The sequence below is a fragment of the Perissodus microlepis genome, chromosome 2 (assembly GCF_051167445.1).
Source record: "Perissodus microlepis isolate ML-2025 ecotype Zambia chromosome 2, ASM5116744v1, whole genome shotgun sequence".
NCBI classification, from domain to species: Eukaryota; Metazoa; Chordata; class Actinopteri; order Cichliformes; family Cichlidae; genus Perissodus; species Perissodus microlepis.
In genome coordinates this window covers 10,466,108-10,484,189 of record NC_140462.1, presented here as the reverse complement: position 1 = coordinate 10,484,189, position 18,082 = coordinate 10,466,108, and the positions used below count along the sequence as shown (strand labels likewise).

The 18,082-nt window shown below is 40.0% G+C and overlaps 1 protein-coding gene across 2 annotated transcripts in view; it reads left to right on the top strand.

Moving 5' to 3' along the window:
- Positions 1-18,082, top strand: part of pdgfrb (platelet-derived growth factor receptor, beta polypeptide) — a 29,716-nt gene that overhangs the window by 6,233 nt on the left and 5,401 nt on the right. The window contains exons 2-19 of one of the 2 annotated variants that reach the window (XM_084945068.1): positions 5,247-5,321; positions 5,928-6,245; positions 6,490-6,747; positions 6,896-7,026; positions 7,419-7,584; positions 9,521-9,701; positions 10,934-11,049; positions 11,235-11,358; positions 11,496-11,707; positions 12,061-12,155; positions 12,233-12,365; positions 13,390-13,494; positions 13,829-13,939; positions 15,159-15,315; positions 15,587-15,753; positions 16,079-16,188; positions 16,515-16,637; positions 16,859-16,970. In XM_084945068.1, the coding sequence (XP_084801194.1) occupies positions 5,273-5,321; positions 5,928-6,245; positions 6,490-6,747; positions 6,896-7,026; positions 7,419-7,584; positions 9,521-9,701; positions 10,934-11,049; positions 11,235-11,358; positions 11,496-11,707; positions 12,061-12,155; positions 12,233-12,365; positions 13,390-13,494; positions 13,829-13,939; positions 15,159-15,315; positions 15,587-15,753; positions 16,079-16,188; positions 16,515-16,637; positions 16,859-16,970 (2,668 nt within the window). In that variant the 5' untranslated portion in view covers positions 5,247-5,272. Of the gene's footprint in view, positions 1-5,246; positions 5,322-5,927; positions 6,246-6,489; positions 6,748-6,895; positions 7,027-7,418; positions 7,585-9,520; positions 9,702-10,933; positions 11,050-11,234; positions 11,359-11,495; positions 11,708-12,060; positions 12,156-12,232; positions 12,366-13,389; positions 13,495-13,828; positions 13,940-15,158; positions 15,316-15,586; positions 15,754-16,075; positions 16,189-16,514; positions 16,638-16,858; positions 16,971-18,082 lie in introns of both variants that reach the window. The other variant, XM_084945061.1, reaches the window with a different exon arrangement.

The window sequence follows — 18,082 nt, the reverse complement described above, 5'->3', positions numbered from 1 at the left end:
ATGTTTGATCAACGTGCACTGCAAAGTGCAGATCAGACAACTTGAAGCCTTTCAATGAAGAGTCTTGGCAATTGATAAAGAGACGGGTCCCCGCAGCTTAAGGGAATCACTGATTACAGGCCAAAGTATTAACTCTGTGTCATTCTAATATGCCACTTTTAAGCATGTTATGGTATTTTTTCAAGTGCTTTCTGAGACATGAGGACTCTCCTCCCAGTTAAGAGCAGGTCATCTCACCAGATACCCTGGTGGTCAGTGTCCTCTGTGATCCCTGAAAGAAGAGTCTCATTTCCTTTTTCGGTAATTTGACCCTGGATCTAATGCCTGTAACATTACAATATCTTTTTTTTTCTTTTTTTCTTTTTTTGCTAGAAGATGATCTCAGAGTTTAAAAATAATATTTTTCCTGCTACTTTGAACTTAAACATTTATTTTTGATAGCATAATGCGACCTCTGTAGACTTTGGCAATCTTTTATTTACAAATGTAGATATAAGATGCACATTTCACTAGAAATTAAGAAAAATTAAATTTTGTTGTATTTTTGTAGCATTTTAATTTGTGTCTTAAGATATCTTGCACTGCACTTATTTTCTTTTACGTAATCATCAAAGGACATCCTAGCTGCTTGTGTCTAGCTGCTTTTTTCTGCTGGTCCCTGGTTGCCAATAACATTAATTAATGTTACTTTAAATGCAATATATTGTTCCAAGATTATACTACAAATCAAATAAAAGAACAATTTCCATTGCAGTTGTATTTGTAAATCAAAAAGTATGAAGTTTCACACAATCTCCAAAAGCAGTTCCTGCTAAAAATCAGTTGTATGAGATTGTAGCCGAACCTTTCATAGGGCTTCACTGTGCTATCATTTTTACAGCTCCTGTAATGTACAAAGTGTGCATTAGTAGAGTTATTGGAGTTGATGGACATTGAGGCCGCCTGGGGTGGGAACAGTGCATCATGGGTCTGCTACAGAGAGACCAGAAGGTTTTCCTCAGGGGGGATGATCAGTTCAAGATGAGTGATAAAAATGGAGGTTTATTTTAACAAAGAATCACTGGGTCAGTTTTTTCCCACAGAGCTTGCCAAGTCCTGCTGTTCAGAGATACGTCAGGAAAACGTCGCATCCTTCGAAAAACAAAAACTAAAAAAGACAAATGTGGCATGTGCATTTATTCTGTACTGTAGATAGTCTAATGATACACTGCATGCCCTATAAAAATCTTGATTGTCAGCAATAGTTCACATTCTGAGCTATAATTGTTTTCATTGGAAAGATGTGACTGCTAAATTGGAGAAGTTAGTTTTTTTTGTATGGTGGCTTCCTGGGCACTTCAGCAGAGTAAACATCACAGTCTGTGATGCAAGTCTGCGTGTGTGCGCCTTCTGCTGGCTCACTCCGTTCTTTGATGTGGTTTTACCCATAAGGTATATTCCGTATGTTTGCGTGCTCCCTTTGCTGTTTATCCCACTGTCTGGTCTGGTGATGTGTGCAGTTTTTTTTGTGGTGTGTTAATGGTTTGTCATGCTTTGTCATTGGTGTAATTGGTCTATTCTTGCCTGTCGTTTTGTTTCTGTTTCTCTGTTGTTTTTCATATCTGGTGGTGAGTTTACATCTTTCGTCTGTGAAGCTTGTGAATCAAAGATGTTTTTTTCCTCCTTGTAGAAGTCTTATTGCTGTCAGATTTCTACTGATTGTTGTTTCTGAGCCTATTTGGATTGGTGGTTGTGATGGTCTGCTGTGTCCATGACACACATTTGGTTAACACCCACACAAGACCACAAAATTTCCCAGAAACAGGAAGTCGGAGCCTTCCAGCTGCACTTTGGGAGGCTTTTCAAAAATCCTTCTCTTTTGTTAGAGATTACACTTTCCCCCCCCTCCCTTTTTTCCAAGTGCAAGCTTACCCCCGCTCGGGAGACGGTCAAGCAAACAGTTTGCTACAAATGTGGTTCTGACAGTCGTTCCCACCTCATCGAGGACTCCTTCATCATTGCCAGATGTTTAACTGAAACATGGAGCTACAGTATATATAGATAATCCCTGGAGTGGGATTACGGGGTGCTGGGGACTGGCGTTTACACACTTAGCTGAATCCTGAGGCTGAGCGTGGGCTGCGTTCATCCCAAGGAGGTTGACTTTAGCATTCTTCCTCATTAGCTGGTGACACTTTGAGTGTAGCAGGATTGTTTATGAAAACTGGGAAGGGTCAATCAGCCACCAAATTCCCAAGCATCTGTGAGAAACCTCATGCAGAGTGATAAGAATTTATCCCCCATTGTGATTACTATGCCATCACTAACACAAACATCACTTGTGGGTTTTTTTTGTTGTTGTTGTTTTTTCCAGACCTCCAAGATTACTACAGGAATGCAGTATACCATTTCAAAGATTCAAAAGACACCAATAAACATCTGGGTTAGAAAAATGCTTTCAGATCCTTTAAGATCCTCTACACGTTCTAATTCTCAGATTGAGAAGCCCTTCACTTACTTTATGGACCTTTCTTACTGTAAATGACTCTGTTGTCTCTGTGGTGCAGACAAAGAGCTGTCCTGTGGTTCAGGGATCAAACTGTTACCAAGTGCTTTATTAACATCTCTGAAAGGTTGCCAAGCCTTCTTGGCAGATTCACTAGTGGCCTGACCCTTTTAAGGCTTCATAACACTGTTTGTTCCCGTCTCGCACAAAGATCTGACCAAGGCAAAGATGAGCATTAATCTCAGTGTGAAAAGTATCCCTCCTGTGGTAATGTTCACTCTCCTAACTCCTGTGTAAGTGGTCTTCTGACTCCTTTGGGCCATGATCCTTGAGAGCACATCCCACTTTGAGGTCAGTGGCTCCACAGTGTAGTGGTTTACACGTTTGCTTAACAAGCAAAAGATAATTGGTTTGAACCTGGAAGAAAGCACAAAAAGGTTCAGGAAGAGGATCCAGCATAAGAACTTTAACCAATCAAACACCCACTGTAGTGACTCCTGTGAGTATGGGGGCAGCTGAAAGTAGCTTTTCCCTCTCAGTGTTCTCTGGTCATGTTGTCCCAATGCCCATCAACCAGTGTTGGAACAACCAAACATTGTTTTTCTGTCCCTTCTCAAGCCTAATGAAAACACCTCGACTCTTGTTAATCTCAGCATGATCTCTGTTGTTTGATTTTTAGATGTGAATTCACATCCTGTAGTAGCCCTTAATGTACCAGTTTGGCTTGTTTTAGCAAACATATCAGCAGCAGCCAGTCACAGAGCTATTTGTTTTGTTTTCATACTGCCAAAAGACACATGCCTTTGGCATCTCTGCGTTTGGCTGTTGTCGCTATCGTTGACACTGAGGTTACTAGTACTTGTAGAGTGCTGATGTATGGCTTCCTCGGCGGACCGGACCTTGTCGCATGTTGCCGGGGTCCCCCGGGGATGAGGTGACCCCTCCTCTTCTGCCGTCATCACCAGCAGGGTCCCCAGTGTATCAACAGCCCTGGGAAAGTTTCAGTTTTTCTGTGGGAACGTGAACTGTACACCCAAATCAGTGACAAAAAGGGGAAAAGGCGGGAGAGGTCTGGCGGGTGTTTCTGTGTGTGTGTAAGTTGTATGTATGACAGGACTCTTGTACAGCATGTGTGTGTACATTATATGCATCCAGTATCCATTATGTGCCACTAAGAATGTTTACGTGCACATGTGAATGAACTACGACACAATAAAAACATAACATCTCTTTCACTCGCTCTTGCTCTCTCTGTCTGTTTCTCCTTCACCCTTTTTTATTGGAAGCAGGAGGCAGGGGAGGAAATGGACCAGTCATGTTTTTGGAGCAACTCAAGAGCTGTGAGCTTTTCGTTTTGGGAGCGGAAGTGCCAGAGGCAGTTAATTTAGAGAGACAACATGTATCTGGTTTGAGTAAATGTCCTTGGGTTAGTCACAGAACCTTTTGTGCTTCACCACCACTATCAAACTGATCAGCTGTGTCGTCTTGTTTATACCTCAAAACACCACCTTTAGTAACTTTGTGCAGCTCGATGGATACAGCAAAGGAGGTCTTGCCAAAGATATTTAGTTGATGAATGAAGTGTGAAGCCTTTTTGTTCGTGATTAGATGGAGAGATGTAATCTTCAAAACATGTGTTCTATTATGTAATGCAGGAAAATGGCCCAGTTTCTTAAAATAAAGGTGGTGCAATTGGTGTACATTATCTTATAAAAATGTTAAATTGGGGAGCGATTTCTAGAGATACATTTCACAATTTTTCCATTGGCTCACTCCCTCTCTTCCTTCTCCACCCTCGCTCTTCCCAAGAATCAGTCTTCCACCCTCTCTTTTTCCCACCCTCGTATAGGCCTGTGATCCATCCTTAACTGTTTCCAGACGCCTGTGTGCTGCAGGCCTTAACCCCTATCCTAAACATAACAGCAAACCACCCCTCCCCACTTTCCTTTGGCCTCTCACTGTGCTGTACAATTAGAACTTCAAGGTCTTTGATAACAGTCTCGATGATGGTAAGCATGGGTCAACTTTGACCCCCCCAAGTGCTGAATCCATTGATGCTGACATCGCTTTGGTGTACAACACGATACCCTATTAGTAATGCCAAACCATAGCAACCTTTCAAAACTCCAAGTGCACTCCTTTGTCAGCAGCTTTTGTGACTGCCCTCATTTTTACTTTTGTTTTTAGCAAAACCAATTAATGGCTCAGCATGGCTGTGGAATAGCTCGGACGCAGCATTGTTGCCAGCGAGCGCGTTGCAAAGCCGAACACAGTGACCCGTTTGTTAGCGGGCAGAATGCTGGTGAACCGGGAACAAAAAGAGCCAGACATTGTTGCTCTGTCCTGGTGCAGCGAGGCATCAAATACCTGATGAGTTGCATCGGTACCTCAGTTTCTCTGTGAGGGCCAGTCGCTATTAAAGAAAGCAGCCTGATAACAAACTCAATACTTTTTGTTTCTATTTAGTGGGAGAAGAGCATAGTTTGGTGTCATTCTCTTTCATTTGACGCAGTTTCTTCTGACACACACGATTTATTTTCTCACTTAACCTGACCTTGTGTAGCCTGCGAGAGCAGGAACCAATCCATCATGATATGAAGCTCATCCTCACATGGACAGATGTTAAGTCTGTTCAAGATTTGTCTTAATTGATTTGAATAGAAAACAGAATTTTGCTCTTGTGTTCATTTTCACTTAACTGTTGAGGCAAAATACTTCTGAAAAGGATCACTCTTGCTGTTTGTTTTTTTTCTTTTTGCAGACCAAAGGGACTTGAAGGCCTCCGTGATGAGGAAGGTGACAGCATCCCCGCTCCACCTGACAGTCACATTTACAGGTGAGGCCTAAATTTTACTTCAGCAACAAAAAGTGAAACTGTGTAAGAAGAAGCAAAAGTCATTTGCAGGGAAGCAAGAAGCTTGAAGTTAAGTTTGGATGGACTATTTTACAATTAGGGGAAATAGATACTGCAAGACTGGGACTCTTTTATAACAAATCACAGTTAATATGATTTGGATATCTAATATAACGATTTAATATAAAAAAAATGGATATAATTGAATGGGTTATAACTTATATCTTATTAAATTTGCAAAACATGTGGTTAGGATTATGGGGACAGCATGTTTCAGGTTTTATTAAGTAAGTATGAAGTCATTGTGTTCAGAATGTTTAAAGAATACAGCGACTTCTTCTGTGATTCATTAGCTGTGGGATTTCACAACACAACTGATGCATTCACTAACCTCTTTCAATTTAAATGTATTTATCAGTGACAAGGCGTCATCGCCCTCCCACTAAATTGCTGCAGACAACTCACATCCTTCATCATTTAAAGATAGCGCAGGATCTGACTAACACTGTTGATTTAACCTTTCACCTCCTGCTGCAGTCTCTGTGACCTCCATCCTGACCTTTTTTTGTCTTGCTGTGCAAACTGCAGCTCTGCTGTGTTTCTGCACTGAGCTGCGCTGCCTGGAGATCACGCCCGGTGACAAAGAGTTTGTTCTGGCCGAGGGCTCCTCTCTTACCCTTACCTGCAGCGGCTCAGGGGAGACCACGTGGAAGTTTAAGATGGACGACGTGCCGTACTTTCAGCTGGAACCATCTAAACCGGGTCACCAGAGTTACGAGATCGTGCAAAGCGGAGCCACATCCAGCGTTCTGACGTTGTTCAATGTGAGCTGGAAGCACACAGGCGTGTATCAGTGCATTGATCAGCGCACTCGAGACACAGAGGAGGTGGCTGTGTTTGTCCCAGGTGGGGCCTGGTTTGCTTACCTTTGGTTTACCTTCCTGATTCAGAGTTTGCAAAGCTAACTGTACAGTACAAGCGAAAACTTTATTTACATGCTGCGTGTAAATAAAGAGCTTCTGAAAACACTGTGATTTTGAAAGCACTCTGAAGAAGAGTAAGGTGAAAAACCTCCAGGAAGTTCTTTGAGGAAGACGCAGTAAATCAATAGAAAAATATTTTTTGTCATAAAAAATGTGTCTGCCTGCAGATCCTGACGTGTGGTTCATAGAGAGCTCTCACGGCATGGTAACAAAGACCAGTGAAGAAAGCACCATCCCCTGCGTGGTCACCAATCCAAAAATCACTGTCACCTTGCACGAGAGGGACACTGACATACCCGTAAGTGGGGTGTATGTTCCTAGTGAGGGCTACAAGGCGCCGGTGGAGGACAGGAATTACGTGTGTCGGGGAGAGCTGAACGAGGAAGTGCGAGAGTCTCAGGCCTTCTATGTCTTCAGCATTGTGGGTAGGTGTTCAGGTTGAAGAGCTTGTTTTAGAAATAGTTCTTTCCAACTTAATAACTTGATCAGCCTTAGTGCAGACATTATTGTTTAGTTACATTACATTACCACACCCTTTTCACTTCTCCCTTGTGTTTTCTCTTCTCGTCCCAGTCCCAGAGGCCATTGACGCCTACATCAATGCCTCGAAGACGGTCCTGAAGCAGGGTGAACCACTGACAGTAAACTGCACAGTGCACGGAGTGGAGCTGGTGAATTTTTCTTGGGATATTCCCAATAGAGGGGTGAGTAGGAGTGGAGCAGAACAAGCGCTATTGTTCCGTTTTCCCTTTGTGATCACTCTAAGGCCTCTGGACCAAGCCCAAATTATATCAAGATGTGGAGACACACCTCATAGTTTTTATTCTGCTGTGAAACTTTACTCACACCTCACATTAGGCTGGTATTGTAATAACTGGGTCTCTGTAGGTCCTTGTTTGGATAACAGTGAAGCTGAAATGTTTCCGTTTTATCTTTGATGATGAAGTTTTATCTTTATGGCTTTATTCAAACATTTTTCAAAACAAACTCTTAGCTTTTCCTAATAAGTCTGACTGCAAAAATAAGAGCTCGCTGAAAGTCCGATTTCAATAAATTCATATTCACATCACATCTTATTCCTGTACTTGTCTCTAAGCTTGACTTCTATGAGCCACTGACTGATGTCCTGTCCCCCACGAGCATGCGCTCCTGCCTGGTCTTCTCCCAGGCCACGGTGGACCACAGTGGAAAATATGTCTGCCACGTCCATGAGGGCATACAAGACCAGAGCGCCTCTGCCAGCGTCAACATCACTGTGCTTGGTAAGATAAAACCCCCCTTGCACACCCCCAACCTTTCTCCCACCTTCCTCCCACACACACACATAGACATAGACACAAAAGTAAAACAAACTGATGCTGTGCAGATTATTATTACGTTTTGCTGACATAGGAAAGACTGCTTATTATGTCAACCTCTGGATGTTACGGTGGGAGAGGAGTTACTTTTAAAGGAAATGAAGATCACTTCTATTTGTTTTTCTTCAAAGTGTGAAATAAACTTTTGACACGGTGTGGATCCCTCGAGTGATACATTGAGAAACTGAGCTGTAAATCAGTGGGTACAGCAACTTTATATTTAGACTCACAGTGTTTATGTAACTGGGGTTTGACTTCAAATGTTAACATACAGTAAGTCAGCATCTTAGTTGCTAAGGTAAGCGGGATTCATCATATGGTACTTCTCTTAATGCTCTGTCTCCTGACCGTCACTGCATGCCGTATAGGTCAGTTAATGCTTATTCCACCTGCACTGAGGTGTGTTATATTTATACAAGCTCGAAGCTCCATGTTTAGTTGAGACAGGAGGCAAGGACAGTTTAATGGTGGACACTGGACATCTCAGTGGAAAAGATGCATAGTGTCTGACCACAGAGGTTCAAGAATGTAGAGCAGCAGTACAGAAGCAGCTTAATAAATGGTTTTGTGCAGAGAAATGATCAAAAGCCTTAGACCAAGAAAAGCAGTCTGAATAGAAACACAGGGAAAAGTAGTGCCCAGCTATGTGAAACTAGAAAGTATCTTTTAGGACTTTTCTTTTTATTCTCTGGCCTGCAGAGTTTTGGTTTGGTTCAGTCTCACTGCTCTCATGGACAAAATCTTTGGTTGCAAAAATATCAGTGGAGTGAAGAGTAGGTATTGTGCAAAAGTCTTGAGCCACCTCTTATTTCTTTATATTTTGCTTCCTAGGAGACAGACTTGCTTTGAATTTCTTTTAAAGTGGTCTTGAGTAATAGTTTTCCAGGCTTCCTTAAGATGAAAATGAAGAAGTTTTTGTTTTGATACTGGCTGCTTTTCCAACCCATTTTCTGTCCAATTTTAAATTGTATTTTGAAGCATCATCCTGTTGTTGTTGTTGTTGTTGTTGTTGTTGTTGTTGTTGTTGTTGTTGTTGTTGTTGTTGTTGTTGTTGTTGTTGTTGCTACCATTTTCTGGTTAAAGCTATGAAAAATTCCAAAGATAACACAGTTTGACAGACATAAAATAGTATTTTTGCACCGACAAGGTGATTCCCAAAGAGGCTTTAGCCAAAAACTGGGAATACCTAAGCAGGATGTGCAGCATGTCCTTAAAAAAATTGAGGAAACCTGAATAAGAGAAGAATAAAAGAGAAGACACAGGCCTAAAAAATAACCTAAAGCAGATGAACAGGACCTGAAAGTCATGTCTTTAAGAAATAGGAAAACAATCCAACAAAGACCTGAAGCAGGATCTGAGAGATGCATCTTTGCCTTTATTTGATCCAACTATTGTTCTCTGATGCCTCATCATAATGGTCTCAGTGGTAGAAGCCATTCTTTAGGAAAGGAAATGAGGAAAAGACTCGAGTATGCCAAATTACACACAAACTGGACTGAAAATCAGTGGCAACGGGACTTAAGCAGTGAGAGTCTACAGCCATCTGTAGAATACAGCTGATACTCTGTCATGAAACAAAAGGCGCCAATATCTAAAGAAGAACCTTGAATGTTCATTAAGTAGTCTGAGAGAACTATTCCTGAAGAATACTTGCTGTACCTTTTGGAATGTTTGCACATGCATCAATAAGTCACTACATGTGTTTTCTATTTTCCTAGGAAAATGTAAAGAAATGAGCGGTGGCAACAGACTTTTTCACAGTACTGTAGTTAAGCTAAAGAGAAAAATAATTTACTACATTTAGTGCATTGCATATATACGTTGCTCTTTTTCTTGTTAGAAAACGGCTTTGTGGACATCAAACCGCCTCAGCAACAAAACATTTCAGTCAAGCTACAAGAGAACGTGGAGCTGAGAGTGGCGATGGAGGCGTACCCTCCCCCACAGGTTTACTGGACCAAGGATGGCGCCACCATCAAGGGAGACAAAATCATCAACACGAGACAAGAGCATGAAATAAGGTAGAACATCCAACCAGTATTTAGTTTCACGCACACCACAAAGCACCCAAACACGTCCACAGCCTTGATACATTTAAACAATTAGCACAGGACCTATGATAGGGCGACAGCCTCCACAGATCAGTCTGCTCCTGTCAGTCATCGCTAGATAAGGGTCTCCACGGGGAGAAACACGATACCCTCTGGAGGGCTGGACACCATCGTTCATCACACAGGAACCATAAACACAACTTGTCACAACTTACTGAGTTGTGTCTTTCAAACGGATGTCAAATAAAACTTAAATTTGAAGGCTATGTTTTCACATTCCTGCCAACACACATTAAATATCTAAGTGAAATATCAACCACAGGGATGATATAGGTAGTTATAGAAAGAAACAACCCATGTTAACGAGTTCCATGAAGTCTCCGGCGTGTAAATAAGAAAGAGAAACATCAAGTGAAGATGGGTTTTTTTCTAGTAGTTCACAAATAGAGAGACAAAGTCACCACCTCCACGCTGACAGCTTTGTACAACACATGAGACAGAACTGTCATGTCCTCTGATAATGAGGTACATCATAAACTTTACATCTTCTTTTGTGTTGTTTAAAAAATCAAACAACAAACACGATAAAAAAAGAAAGCTTAATTCCACTATAGTGTAGTGTAAACTCATCAGCTGGTGCCATCACAGAGTTTCTACCAGATATTTTCATTTAAACCCGTCCTTCTTGTGCTCAGTGTTTTTAACCCGGTGTGCTTCTTAATATTTTCATATCTCACAAAGTCTCTTGAAGACTTTAGAAATTAGTTTGCTCTCATATCTAAAGAACAGTTCATTTAGTGTTCAGTCCCATTTCCACAAAAGCTGGAACACTGTATGAAATGTAAATACAAACAGAATTCAATGATTTAGAAATTTCATATAACCACTTTTTTTTTCACAACAGAACATGAAAAACATAATTAATATTTAAATTTAAATTTTTTTTACATAAAAGTAAAGTTAAAAAAATGATTTTACACATGAATCATTGCATTTTGTTTTTATTTACATTTTAAACAGCGTTGCTGCTTTTTGGTTTAAGAGTGTTTTGTCTCTTATTAAAGTAGATCTGATTAAATTTGTAACTTTTTTCCAGTCAGCTTTGATTTACATTTCTCCAGACAAATAGTCAACATTTTCAGTACTGGAAGAAAAGGAAAGTGTATTTTTTATTTTTTAAAAATGAATTTCTTGTCCCTCAGGTATGTCAGTGTCCTCACCTTGGTGAGGGTGAGGACAGACCAGAAGGGCCTCTACACTGTCCTTGTTACCAATGGAGATGACTTAAAGGAAATGACCTTTGACCTGGAGGTCCAAGGTGAGCCTTTTTTTTTTTAGCTAAAATTTTCCCAGGTGTTTTGTGTGCTGTGGGGTTTTGTGTGGTGTTTTATATTTTTTGACCGACTGTCTGAAAGTGGTGTTTGTAAATGGAAAAAACTGAGGACAGATTGTGTTTTTCTCCGAGTCAGAAATGATTAATGGCTGCTGCCACCCTGTGTTTAGTTCCCGCTCAGATTAAAGACCTGACCGACCACAGTCTCCCAGGGAAAAGACACTTGGTGACCTGTGTTGCAGAAGGGGTGCCAGCCCCAACCATACAGTGGTACAGCTGTGGCAGCATGCTCAAGTGAGTCCCTACCACCCATTTCTCCATTGAACTGTCACAAAAGGAACACTAGGGGGCTGACCAAAACACACTTTGCTTTCAGTGCGTCTGTTTTTGACTGGAAATATTTCACCCTCCGATCTAATGTTCTTCGGCAGGTGTAGCAACCAGACAGAGGTGTGGAAGCCGTTGACACCAGAGCCAGAGGTGCTGAGCATCCATACGAACGTGAGCTACAATGAGACAAGAAAGGTCAGTCAGGTTCGCAGCCAGCTGACCTTCCAGACACCTCAGCAGGTCACAGTTCGGTGTGAGACCAGCAATCAAGAGGGGCTCATCAGCAGGCGGGACATCAAACTGGTATTCAGCTGTAGGTGTCATGTGATTCTTTTTTATATATATATTAGGGTAGATCAAAGGATATTATAGAACATTATACTTTAAGTTTGTAATTTTTTTTTATTATATAAATATAGACTATGCCACTTTACTATTAAATGGGTAAATGATAATATAGGATTAAATTAAATTGTATTTGGCTTAAACTGCACAAACACTATAGGAAAGTCTGATAAGTTTATAGAGACACTTTGTATCCTTTAGTAGACTGTATGTCTTAGACAAAACATAGCTTCATTTATACTTATAAATTGATTTCCAGCATATGGAGATTCATGTTATTTATATTGTGTCTAATGTTCTGTGTCTTCTTGCCTATTGCAGCCCTTTTCTCCCAGGTGGCAGTGTTGGCTGCTGTTTTAGCCTTAGTGGTCATTGTTATCATGTCTTTCATCATCCTCATTGCAATCTGGAGGAAGGTAAGAGAAACTCAAACATTTTTTAGTTTCCATTTTTCAATTTTCCTTTCTTCAAAAGCAATGCTGTTTGTTCTCAGAAACCTCGCTATGAGATCAGATGGAAGGTGATAGAATCTGTGAGCCAGGATGGACATGAGTATATCTACGTGGACCCCATCCACCTGCCCTATGACCTGGCCTGGGAAATGCGTCGTGACCACCTAGTGCTGGGTGAGTCCTCAGTTAAGAGAGATGATGAGCTACGCTCAGCTAAAAAACTAGTCCTGATGGAAACCCTAATATCTTGCATGTTTGCAGTTTAACTTAAATCTGCTCCCGTTCACGCAAATTAGGGAAAACCAACTTAATGAAGATCAGAAATTGCAGTGTTACAAATGATGCTGAAAACAAAGGCAACAACAACATAAAAATATGAATCATATTTTTATGTTGTGAAGCATAATAACACATTTAAATGGCACAACCAAATTAAATTAGATTAAACTATTAAAAAATAGTTTAAAAAAAAAAAAGGAAAAAAAAGAAACACAACAGAAAATGTCTTTGTAATTTTCTCCCACGACATTAAACCTTTTTAATAGAGGTTTTCCATAAATGGTAAAATATGTGCGGTTAAAAAAATATGAAAAAAATTATGTGGCACAAAAATCAGAGTTTTAAATCTATTAAAGCATCTACACACTGAGGATTGAACAAATATTTATTATCTTAGGCATTAAAATTAACCTAGTCAACTGAGGACACTAATTCGTGGTTAGCTGCAGCTATATTTTCAGCTTGCCACTTTTTATTTGTCTAAATAGACGTATTTGCTTCCACAGACATTTTAAACTGGAGCTTTTGCCCGGTAGCTGTAGTGCTGTGGGTGGTTTGTGTTGTCTGGGCACAGCCGACACTGGAATACTAAACAAACCTTGTTAAACGTCTCTTATCAGCTCCAGTGGCACTTCATTTTTAAAGCCCTATTCACAGAGAGCTTTTAAACTTTCATGTCTAACGACTGACATGTTCATAGTCAGCTGCTCACCTACAAACAGGACACATCTCAACATCGAGAAAAACATCATATGCTCTTAATAAATACTATTTATCTGCAATAATCTTCCCTTCTTCAGAAAATAACATACATTTGCTGACACTATTATTTTAGTTAAAAATGGTCTCCCTTACTTTTGCAGGTCCAATGTGGGCCCCATTCAGACTCTGTCCTTCTGAGCTCCTCTTTGTGTTTCAGGTCGCACTCTTGGATCAGGAGCGTTTGGCAGGGTGGTCGAGGCAACTGCATATGGTCTCACGCATTCGCAGTCCAGCACAAAGGTGGCAGTGAAAATGCTGAAATGTAAGCCCTACAATATAAAAACAAAGCAGAAAGCCATGTGCGTAATTTGTGTGAACAGTGTATGGACCCCCGCATAGCTGTCAGATGTTGTGACACCAGTGCCATATTCCTGTGGGCTCAGAGAGAGCAGCAGCCCGCTGAGCTTTAGTTTGCTTGCCAGCCTGATTCAAGTCGTAGCTCACAGGTCATTGAGCAGTTTGGCAAAGACACAGTGTGTCCTGCTCTCAGGGTTCTTAGTTCTCTTGTTCTTGTATCTACTTCCAACTACCCTAAGTTTATGCATCTAATTTTTCCATCTTCTTCTTCCCTTCTTTTTCCCTCTTCTGACATCCAGCTACAGCCAGAAGGAGTGAAACTCAGGCCCTGATGTCAGAGTTAAAGATCATGAGTCATCTGGGTCCTCACCTCAACATCGTAAACTTGCTAGGGGCTTGTACCAAACATGGTGAGCATGCATCACAATGACAAACTGTGGAAAACTGCTTTGATACACATGTCTGTCTGCTCATTTTAGCTTTGTTTAATGCAAAAGGTACCGGATAATAGTGGTGAAGATTTGTTTAAGTCAAAGGCGGGAAGTTCAGTGGCATTTGGTGATGGATTGGCCTATATTTTTTAACATTAAAGTCACAATACATTTACCATCAAAATAATCAGTACAAAAGGTTACAAGTAAGGAAATGTGCTTTTAAGTAAGAAAATGTGGCTAATAGAAAATGATTTTTTTAAATATAGAAAACTACAATTTTGGAAGTTTGTTTTTCTTGCCCAGAAACAAGTTTATTTCACTGGTCAAAGGAATAGAAAAGCCTTCTTGGCTTTCTTACACATGATTAAAAACAAAACTACTGGAAACTGAAAGCATAATAAAATGGACAAAATTAGTCAACCAAGTAAAAATAAGGTTTTGAACCAGCCTGTTTGTTAGAAATTTGATGTTTAACCCATTTACCATAGCATGCTTTCTAAATGGACCTTTCTAAATGGCTCTTTATACTACCTCACCAGACTTCCTAAACCCTTAAGTCTAACTTCTTAAAACAGTGCTTTGATTTACCCTAAAATAGCATGCAATGCTTCTGAGTGTTAGTTGTGACTCTACCATTAATAGCAAGAGGTTTCTCAGAATAATACCCTTGGAAATGTAAAATTTTGCTACATCTAATAGTGAATATATTCATATCACTACTGACTACTGACTCTACAACATAGAAAAAAGTATCCATTATTCTACTCCCACCCCACTCCTTTTGGGTAACGATGTGAGAACTCCTGCTCTAGATTATATAATTCACATTACATTGCACTTTGGATAATGAGTTAATGAGTGTTGGCATGTCTTGCACTTTAAATAGCTGTGGAATTTCTTTAAAGAATGCTGAATGAAAGAAAACAGCCAAGTGCATTAACTGTAACACATCAGAGCTTACAAGTGTTTTTTTTTACATCTGGAACAGCTGCTTTTGCAAAGAGAAGCAGCAAAAGAGAGTCCCTCAGTTAAATATGCTCAAAGCATAGAGTCAACCACACAGTGAAAATAATACTGTATAAAAGCTCTATATTTTTGAAAGTTATAGTTGATTTTATGAGGCATACATCAAAGAGTATAAAGAACATATTGTATTAATATTGTTATTGTATTACTTCTTGTTCTCTGATCACAGGCCCTCTGTACCTGGTGACTGAGTACTGTCGCTATGGCGACCTGGTGGACTACCTGCACAGGAACAAGCACACGTTCCTGCAGTACTATGCTGAGAAAAACCAGGACTACAGCTGTCTCATCTCCAGAGGAAGCACCCCTCTCAGCCAGAGGAAAGGGTGAGCGAAGCAGACTGGAGCTTTCAGAGCTGCACAAAGGGCCTTTTTGTATGATGTGTGAGGTTATTTTTATTAAAACCTCCTCTTATGTACTTTGAAACATTTACTCATAGATAGGTAAATATACTTTATTGATTCCTAAGGGGATATTTTTCTGTTGTAAAGTTTCAGATGATGAAGGAGCATAAATAAACAAATATGCCTTTAAGGTCAGTTTAGTGCACTTTCTCAGACACAATAAATATATATATATATATCTCCACCCCTCCAGCTATGTGTCTTTCGGAAGTGAGAGTGATGGAGGATACATGGACATGAGCAAAGATGAGCCCTCAGTCTACGTTCCCATGCAAGAGCAGATAGATTCCATCAAATATGCAGATATCCAGCCTTCTCCGTACGAGGCTCTCTACCAACACGGCTTCTACCAGGAACAAGGTTTGATTTGAGCCAGTTTACCACTGTTTTAAAATCACTTTAACCATGATGGATGATGAACTCTGCCACTATAAGCTGTACTTCTGGTTGAAAAGCACAGTGCTTTACATATAATAGACTAATGAATACTTGTTTTCTTAACTGATCAAATGCTGGAGATAATGTACAGACAAATGTGGCAACATATAAAGAGCCTGATCTCTTTTTACCCTGGCAGTCACAGGACAGCCAGAGTTCCCCCATCACAAAAGACAATATCTTCATTCATCACCTTCCTTTTTTTTTTCTCCTGCTGATCCTTTCACCTTGTCACTGTGTTCAGTAGTCAACAGATTAGACCTGGTGATCAGCGACTCTCCCAGTCTCACCTACGAAGATCTTTTAGGATTCAGCTACCAAGTGGCGAAGGGGATGGAGTTCCTTGCCTCTAAGAACGTATGATATTTTATAAAATACTCATCTCAACCTTCTAGATAACTGACATTTTGTGCCCATTTAAACAAATATGAAATTAGAAAATTAGTCTTAATTTTCAGATTATGTAAAGAAGAATTGGAAGCTTAGTTTAGCGTAAAAAAATTTTGAAAAAGAGAAAAGAAACTGGAGAAAGCAGGTAGCCTGACTGTGTCAAAATAAGACAGAAGAAATAGAGATTGGCTAATCAGCATCCAAATTTGCAACGATATGTAAAAGCAAAAATTGTGCTTATGTGGCAACCTCATGATGATTACAACAGGTATATTCGTTTTCCTCCTCCGCAGTGTGTCCATCGTGACCTGGCTGCCAGGAACGTCCTGATCTGTGAGGGCAAGCTGGTGAAGATTTGTGACTTCGGCCTTGCCAGAGACATCATGCATGACTCCAACTACATCTCTAAAGGCAACGTAAGTATAAAAAAAAAACAGTGGTTTATGGAAAAACTTATGGAAGTTATTCTATTCTGTTCTGACAAGTTTTCACCTGTTTTGGCTTTTTATCTGCGTATAACAGAAATTTAATAGCAGCAAATAAATTCTAGCTGGACTCTTTTAGCCCTCCTGACTGTTGCATGTTTCAAATTAGGAACAGTGGTTCTTTAATAAGATGTGTTTCTTCTTTCATTCAGACTTTCCTTCCCTTGAAGTGGATGGCACCTGAAAGCATTTTCCATAATTTGTATACCACCCTAAGCGATGTGTGGTCATATGGCATTCTTCTTTGGGAGATTTTCACACTGGGTCAGTTCAGGCACACTCACATCAACACACAAAAAGCTTTTAGTCCTACTACTGAAGTGCTGTATTCATATTGTACAAGAGAATCACCCTATTTGTAAGTGGTAATGTAGGACACTTTGTTCCAATGTTCCCTCTAATTTCTCATGTGTCTGAACGAACACACAAACTCCCTGAGCGGTCCCTTGGATCACTGTGAGCAACAACAGACGTGTGCACTGTGGTCATGCCAGCATCGAATCCATCCAAGTTACATGGTTTATTAAAATAATCAAATTACAGCATTTATGTTAGACTACTTTTAATTAACTGCTTTAGCCCACTTACAATGAAAATTAAAAAAAATCTTGTTCATGTCCTGTGTAGTATGTTAACACTATTGGAAGTAAAAATAACTTGAACTCCAATTTTGAAAACAAAACTTTCTTTTTTTTTTCTTTTTTTTTTATAAAGCTCTGACTTGTACAGTATATAATGACCAATGTTGGGCAATTAATTATATAGTTACTTTTTCAAAAAAGTAACTGAGTTATGCAAACAGCAAAGTTTTTTGCAGCTGTTTACCTAAAAATGCAGCCAAGTTTTTAAATAAACATTTCAAACTATTTACAGAACAATCAGCTGTTCTGCATCAAATTTGATGCCACACAAATTATTTGTGCCACTCCAAAAAATAATTTCTGTCCACTATGAGTTAAAGGAGAACAACAGCCTGATACCTGCAGGCCTGACAACAGGAGATGTATCACTGCTGTAACACCTGTAACATTCAGCAGTCGCCTCATTGTTCTGACACACACAACAAAACTACTGACTACACTACACACTAACTACACAAGATTTGCGCTAAACGTTGCAAATCTCTCACATCTCAAAACACCACCGTCACTCCTAAAACTTCCCCCTTCCTAAACATCTAAATGCCATGTTGCCATATCATTTTTTGATTGGTCAACATGGTACATTTTTCCACCAATAGGAAAGGGTGGGATTTTTTTGGTTTTGTTTTGCTCACAGGCAGAGAGCGCTTTCGAGCGTTTTCCCTATAAAACGCAGTTTTTACCATTTCTTCCCACAGTAAATATAAACAACGATAGTATTCAGGAAGAAAACCA